Genomic DNA, 7792 nt, shown 5'->3' with positions numbered 1-7792 from the left:
TGGAAAGGGTGGTAGGGAAGAGGCACGGGGAGCCGCACTTTCGGGAGCGCCTGGCGGAGTCAGGACGAGCAGTTAGGTCCCGTGTGGCCCAAAGCCAACGCTACGCGGCGGCACAACCCGGCCCCACCCGGCAGGGGTAATAACCAAGAGCCATATTGCCTCAACACCTAAACTCACAGCGGCACCCCGCTACCGCGAGACCGCGGAGGCCTCTGGGAAGGACAGAGGGGGGAAGGGAAGGGAAGGAAGCGGGGACAGGCGGGAGGCGGGCCGAGACCACGAGTGGAGCCCCAGGAAGTGGAGGGAGGGGAAAGGCTCGATGGACGTGCGGGCAAGCCAATGACGAGCGAACTCCGGTAGGCCTGCGACCAATGAGCAGTGGCCGCCCGCTGCAGGGGGCGGGACCTGGGGCCGAGGGTAGCTTGAGCGCGGCGGCGGCGTTGTTCAGTCAGAGCGAGAACATTCCAGAGGTGAGTCCGCGGGGGGCGGTGGCCCGTGCCCCTGCCCAGCGCTCCCGCCCCTCCACCCCGCGGGCCGCCGGCGGGGGCAGGCGCCGCCCGCGGCTCACAGCCGTGTCCCCGCCAGGTCGCCAGGCTCGGCGCTGCTGGTGTGGACGCGGACGTCGCTGGGACAGCCCCTCCCGCTGCTCGGCGGCGGCACCTGCCCAGCCGCCCCTCCGCTCGCCGCCCGCCCCGCCGCTCCGGACCCGGTTTCCAGCGCCTCTTCCTCCCAGTCCCGGGCGAGCCGCGTTGGGTTTATGTCTTTATTTGACGAAAACGGTGAGTCGCGGGCGGCGGGCCATGGCGGCGGCAAGATGGCGGCGAGGCCGCGTGACCTGCCGCGCGTGTGGCGCAGTTTGGGGGGGCCGGTCTGTGCGGGAGCGCGCGCGCGCGCGCGTGCCGGGGCGGCCTGAGTCAGGCCCGGGGCGCGTTTGTGACTCAGGGAGGCCGCACCTCTGCCCCGCCGGGCGCCGGAAGTAGGAGGCCGGGCGACAGGCTCTCGCTGTCCTGTAGCCATGGGGACGAGGGCGAAGGTCGGCCTTGCGCCGAGGGAGCGAGCGGAGGGGAGGCCGGGCGCGGCCGTGGCCGCGTTCCTCGTGCTCCGACGGAGCCAATGGCTCCTGGCCTGGACGTGCCGCCCCGCAGCCACCCCGAGTCGCCGAAGCCGCAACTTCGCGGTTGGCAGGTCCGGCTCGACGTTTCCCGTTTTCCAACGATGGCAGCCGGGGGAGGCGCGATTGGAGAAGTTGTTTGCTCACAGGCTTAAGCTGAGGGAGAGGAGGGCCCGGATCCCCTTTTCGGCAGTTACAGCACGGTCGCTCGGCAGGGGCAGCCTATGACTCGCCGCTGGTCTTTGGTCTGACAAACTCACGGCAGCTGAGGGAGCAGGGTTTGTGTTTTGTGTTGTCTTCTCCCTGCCACGGTCACAGCTCTTGTCAAAATGGTGGCCTCCTGGGTTCCTCGAGCTGTGCTTTGTTACATGGGAATGTCAACTGTTCTCCCCCACGGACCCAGGCCTGTTAGGCTGGGAGTGTTAATTATGGGGGTGCTCTGGGACAGGAAGCTGTTCCAGATAGGAATGGTAGTAAACCTGTAGGGATGTTTGTGTGTTCTCTCTTTTTCTCTTTCAGAGCTGTTGCGCAGCCATTGGTACCTGTATTGGGGAAACATAGCATACAAGCAAGAAGCTTACAGCCTCAGTGGCGAAAATTTTTTCATGTCAGAGACCGAGAACTCTTGCAGTCGTTTATGTCATCCCTTCTTCTCCAGACAGAAGATACCAAAAAGTTGCAATCAAAGATCTGTTCATCTTATTGATAAAGTCACTAATAAGCCAAAATGTCTGTCAACGTCAACCGCAGCGTGTCAGACCAGTTCTATCGCTACAAGATGCCCCGTTTGATTGCTAAGGTAATGCTGATACTCATTTTAATAGGAAGTTGGTCCATACCCTCTTCATGGGTTTTGAAAGATTGCATTTTACAGGGAAGACGGTGCAAAATTGAAATTCTTATTTCCTTTAGGTTGAGGGCAAAGGAAATGGAATCAAGACAGTTATAGTCAACATGGTTGACGTTGCAAAGGCGCTTAATCGGCCTCCAACGTGTAAGTAAAGCTTGGAGAAGCCTGAAAAGGTATATTATGGATATAGTGTTGGCAGTCTTTGAGCTACTTACGTTAATTAACGAGTGTGGAGCTTCACGCCTACTTGATTGGCTGTCATTATATCACCCTGGCTGTATCTCAGTGGCCCCGTAGTTTTAAGACACGGTGAGTTTTTTAACAAATGTTCTTGTGCGGCCAGTGCTTTAGTTACCTGTACTGAAATGTCTTTCTACAGATCCCACCAAATATTTTGGTTGTGAACTGGGAGCACAGACCCAGTTTGATGTTAAGAATGACCGTTACATTGTCAATGGATCTCATGAGGCGAATAAGCTGCAAGACATGTTGGATGGATTCATTAAAAAATTTGTTCTCTGTCCTGAGTGTGAGAATCCTGAAACAGATCTGGTGAGTGCCTTTAAGGTTTTTTTGTTGTTTTGTTTGTATTTGTTTCTCACTCTGTGTGTGCTTTTGTGATAATACTTTTCATGTTTCTGGGAAGGCACAGCAGACTTGTTAGAAAATGCCTTCTGTTAAAATTAGAATAACATGAACACAATTTGTGTTAAGCTAATTTTTTAGATGTCTGCTGGCCCTTTTACATAAACTTAAATACAATTTTAATCTTTTCACTGTAGATGATATTTTTTACTTTTCTTGACAGCATGTCAATCCAAAGAAGCAAACAATAGGTAATTCTTGTAAAGCCTGTGGGTACCGAGGCATGCTTGACACACATCACAAACTCTGTACATTCATTCTCAAAAACCCACCTGGTAAGTCTTTTTAACAGAATGACTGTTGTGGGGTGGGAGATGATTTTGTTTGTGGTAATACAGTATAAGGAGCATTTAGTCATTGGACTTAGTGTAGGGGTGTGTGTGTTTTTGAGACAGCTCTAGCTGTCCTGGAACTCACTTTGTAGACCAGGCTGACTTTTGCCTCCCAAGTCTGGGATGGCATGAGCCACCATCGCACTTGCTCTGGCCTTCCAAGTATAAGACAATATTGAAACATGTTGTGTTTTTTATAACAATGAAAGTGAAAAAGCCAAAGTATATCCTGCCAATTCATAAAATATTTTATGATGTGAACTCATCAAAGGATCTACTGTTCTAGAACCAAGGCTTGTCTGTAAAGCTACTGTGGCTTTAAAGGGTTGCAAGCAACACTCTGTGGCAGATGAACAAAACTGTCTGGCACAATTTGAGCTTGCTATAGCAAGAAAGTCTAACCTATTCCGGTGTTCTCTTCCCCATGAGACAAGCCGTTATATAGGCTCAAACAAACTCTTAATTGTTGTGTCAGTCTGCTTTTGGATGTGGTTTTTGTTTAAATCTGTGGGATAAACCTTGAAATAGTTTAATATCCCCAATACTGTGTGTCATAGTATTGCTTTGCCAAATTTCATAACCTATAAAATGTAGTTAGTAAACTTATTTGCTCTCTGAATTCCTTCAGAATTCTCTTGGTTTTTAAAGACAGGTTTTCTCTGTGTAACAGCCCTGGCTGTCCTAGAACTCATTTTGTAAACCAGGCTGCCCTCAAACTCAGAAATCCAACTACCTCTGCCTCCTGAGTACTAGGATTAAAGAGTGCAGAATTCTCAGTTGCATTTTGTTTAATTCTGTTGATATTTTCCCCCTTGTTTTCCTATAGAGAATAGTGACAGTGGTACAGGAAAGAAAGAAAAGGAAAAGAAAAATAGAAAGGGCAAGGACAAGGAAAATGGTTCCGTATCCAGCAGTGAGACACCACCACCTCCACCACCAAATGAAATTAGTCCTCCTCCACATGCTGTGGTAAGTTTAGGACACTTAAAATTGTGTGAAAAGCCTGGTGTTCTGTTAAAATAAGCAAAAATCTTAAATTTATTAATGCTGCTATTAACTGTAGTATTGATTGTTTGAGTTGAACTGAAAAATATATTTTTGAGAACTTTTTCCTGCTTAATATTCCTTTTTTTTGTTTTGTTTTTACTCTGGTATGAATGATACTGTTCTCTTGGCTGATTATAGTCTGTGGGTAAAGAAGGTTCTTGAGCCTGTCAATGTGACTAATACCAATTTTCTTTTTCTATAAACAGGAAGAAGAGGAGGATGATGATTGGGGGGAGGATACAACTGAGGAAGCTCAGAGGCGTAGAATGGATGAAATCAGTGACCATGCAAAAGGTCTGACTCTCAGTGATGATTTGGAAAGAACTATAGAAGAGCGTGTCAACATCCTGTTTGATTTTGTTAAGGTAAATTTGCATAGTTAACTTGTTCTGTGCTATCTTTGAATTTATTTATTTGGTGTCTTTTGTTTTTGTTTTCAGTCAGGGCCTTCTCTGTAGCCCAGACTGCCCTGGACTCATGTGGACCAGGCTAGCCTCGAGCTCACAGAAATCTGAGTCTCTGGTGCCACCATACTCTGCCATTCTTAGACTAATTAATGCAAGGCTTGTATTTTCTTTTCTTCTTTGCTTATTAAAGAAAAGTATTGGGTATTGAACTGTCTTTGGAAAGTCATGAATTGGGTAGAAATTGTGAAGAACTGTTCTCAAGCACAGCAAAAGATGCCTGTTTTCTTTCCAGAAAAAGAAAGAAGAAGGCATTATTGATTCATCTGATAAAGAAATTGTGGCTGAGGCAGAGAGACTGGATGTAAAAGCCATGGGTCCTCTTGTTTTGACTGAAGTTCTCTTTAATGAGAAGATAAGAGAGCAAATCAAGAAATACAGGCGCCATTTCCTAAGGGTAAGAGATTTTTTTTTTTTTTTTAAGTTTATAAGTTAAGACTGAGACCTTAGTGCTGTGGCTTTAAATTGTTTCACCCTGCTATATTATCATCCTGAAAATAGATAATTGGCTCACTTTACCAATTCTGGGAGCACCTGCAGATGGTAAGGGTATCTGTGCATTGACCTTTTTGAGCCACTGTTAGATGTGTTCTACCTTAAGAAAATGAATATGCTTAGGTTCTAAATTATCTTAGAACAGATAGATGTTTGTTAATGCTGTCTACTTGCAGTTTTGTCATAACAACAAAAAGGCTCAGCGGTACCTTCTTCATGGTCTGGAGTGTGTGGTAGCCATGCATCAAACTCAGCTGATCTCCAAGATTCCACATATCTTGAAGGAGATGTATGATGCAGACCTTTTAGAAGAGGAGGTCATCATCAGCTGGTCAGAAAAGGTAGGGAGCACATAAGTTGTGTTGTGAAATTTCAGAAGCATCAAAATGGCTAATCCTATTTACATTCATTAAGTTGAATTTCTATACTTACTGATGCAGTTTGTGAATCCCTTTATAGTTAAGGCAGCAGAGATTGTTTAGACTTCTCGTGTATATTTTCTGTCTACTGAAGATTAGGGTATGACATGGGCCCTTTAAATGATTCATTATAGAAATAATTTATATTTTCAAGTCTTCACTGAGAAAATTCTTGACTTGTTTAGGCCTCTAAGAAATATGTCTCAAAAGAACTTGCCAAAGAGATTCGTGTCAAAGCAGAACCATTTATTAAATGGTTGAAGGAAGCAGAGGAAGAATCTTCTGGTGGTGAGGAAGAAGATGAAGATGAAAATATTGAGGTAAATACCAGAAAATGTGTTAGTGAGTACTTGGTTAGCAGTGGGTATTAAGATCTTAGACCAGTCCCACCCCCAGACAGGGTTTGTTTGTGAAGCCCTCGCTGGCCTGAAATTCAGAGATCTGCCCACTTCTGCCTCCAGAGCACTAGGATTAAAAATGTGCACTACAGGCCAGGTGCAGTGGCACACCTGTAATTCCAGCACTCAGAGAGGCAGAGGGAGGTGGGTCTCTGAGTTTGAGGCCAACAGTTAGAGGAGACAGTTTTTTCTTTTTTCCACGGCTGGAAGAGGACTCAAGGTTTGGAAAAAAAATGCTTGCTTACGTAGTATGCTCAACTCTTCCCGGCCCTGTAAAATAGATTAATACAATTATAATGATATACATTTGCCCTTAGGCATAATTTAAGATAGGCAAAATAGAGCCTGCAATGGTAGCATACGCCTTTAATGCTAGCATAAGGTCATGTGTCTGAAGAAAATCCTGGGAAGGCTTGGAGGGAGGAAAGGGTAATGTAAATACTGTAATTTCCTCAAAAAGTAAAAGACAGAAGAATTTTAATGGAAATAATATAATTAGGGTTGGTTGTTTAATTTCTGTGTTTGATTTGTCAGGTGGTGTATTCGAAGACTGCCAGTGTCCCCAAAGTTGAAACTGTGAAGTCTGACAACAAGGATGATGACATTGATATTGATGCCATTTAAAAGGATGGATGCAACTTAGCTTAACAGTGTAATGCTGCAAAATTTTCTCCATTATCAGCCAGAAGTGAAACATGTATGTGCAAGAGCTAAAATGGCTTAACATCATGCTACACTCGATAACTAAAAAGCTATTACTGTGAGTGGTCTATAATTAAGCCCAATGAGACATCTAGGGAGTCCATACTTATCAGTGAGCAGTTGTAGTTTGCTTATTTATAGCATGTTTCTTTTGGAAAAACTAGTGATGGACACATTTGGATCACATTTATACAGTTATAAAAAATAAAGATTTGATTTTGGTCATTCTTCAGATTTTGGGCTCTGAATGGCTTATACTGAAGTAATTGGCTACTTTTAGGATGTTACACCATTTAACTTAAGATCCTTGAGCCTGGTAGATTGTTAGGTGCTGAAGCTTGCAGAATGCAAACAATTGTAATGATCTTACTCAGCCATTAAGAAATGAAGTATTCTAAAAGTTGTATCTCTAGTCCTAATTAGTTCAGATTGGCAACTGGTAATTCTTGTCATTCTAAAGAAGATGATTAAATGATAGTGTGATATCCTCATGAGAAGTAAAAATGACCTGCGTATCCTATGGTTTTTAAGAACAAGTTTTAAAACTTGGAGTTGTGGTTTTTCAGTTTGTGTACACTCACCCCAAATTGTAGTCTTTGGAGTCATGTGCATTGCACGTTGGACGAGCCAGGGAAATTATTAACAAATAAGTATTTTGTGTGTGTTTAGTGGTTGCTTTGTACTGAGAGAAAAGCTTTGAGGTGTGATATCGTAAGCTCTGATTCTATTTGGGAGAAACAGGAAAAAAGGTGCACTTAATTTCTAGCTAAAACAGCATAATTTCTCAGCTTTTACCCTTAAATTATAATTTCAAGATGTTTAGACATACTGTATCTTGTGTTTGCTGTGTTTCCCCTCCCCCAATATTATGGTTTATTCTTTAATGCCTTTTAATTTGGATAAAATAGCTTGTACTTCAGATTTTGGTTGCTATCTTGCCAAAATAAGTGTTGCTGTGTTTCAAGCTTGATCCCTCCCCCAATTATCTTATTTAAAGAGAAAGTTAAAATCATACTTCTGAGTCAGAGCCTGTATTTTGGTGTAAGACTTGGGATATTTTTTATTTCACATTGAATATAGCTGGATACCTGAGAAGTCTGGTGATGTCTGGGTGGGTACAGTTAGCTAAGGCCTGACCAGCCCATTCACAGCCTGGGACTTCACACACACATAAGTGAATTCTTGACCCACTAGCTGGTGTAAGCTACATCTGGGATCCTGACTATATTTGAATAGTTTTCTTCAATATTAAAAACAGCACATATTTCTTTTCACAAAAGTGCATTCTGGGAGTTAAGAACCCATGTGGTTAATTTTGTGTGGTATACT

The 7792-nt window shown here is 44.3% G+C and overlaps 1 protein-coding gene and 1 non-coding gene across 3 annotated transcripts; both read left to right on the top strand.

Moving 5' to 3' along the window:
* Positions 1–381: 381 nt before the first annotated feature.
* Positions 382–6695, top strand: Eif5 (eukaryotic translation initiation factor 5). 2 transcript variants are annotated; one of them, XM_055592879.1, is made up of 13 exons: positions 382–470; positions 586–779; positions 1186–1389; positions 1631–1910; positions 2024–2105; positions 2341–2513; positions 2770–2881; positions 3765–3907; positions 4192–4350; positions 4685–4846; positions 5121–5285; positions 5549–5683; positions 6296–6695. In XM_055592879.1, exons 4-13 carry the CDS (start codon positions 1839–1841, stop codon positions 6383–6385), a joined length of 1293 nt encoding a protein of 430 aa, XP_055448854.1. In that variant the 5' UTR covers positions 382–470; positions 586–779; positions 1186–1389; positions 1631–1838; the 3' UTR covers positions 6386–6695. The 2 variants fall into 2 exon arrangements, with proteins under 2 accessions (XP_055448854.1, XP_055448853.1); XM_055592878.1 differs by lacking the exon at positions 1186–1389.
* Positions 3269–3394, top strand: LOC129666250 (small nucleolar RNA SNORA28). Its single transcript, XR_008718537.1, has one exon. It is a non-coding gene; the product is annotated as a small nucleolar RNA SNORA28 (small nucleolar RNA).
* Positions 6696–7792: the final 1097 nt, after the last annotated feature.

This window comes from Psammomys obesus, unplaced genomic scaffold (assembly GCF_907164565.1).
Source record: "Psammomys obesus unplaced genomic scaffold, mPsaObe1.curated_primary_1811, whole genome shotgun sequence".
NCBI lineage: Eukaryota > Metazoa > Chordata > Mammalia > Rodentia > Muridae > Psammomys > Psammomys obesus.
The sequence above is the reverse complement of the archived record's forward strand: the minus strand, read 5'-3'. Positions and strand labels throughout refer to the sequence as shown.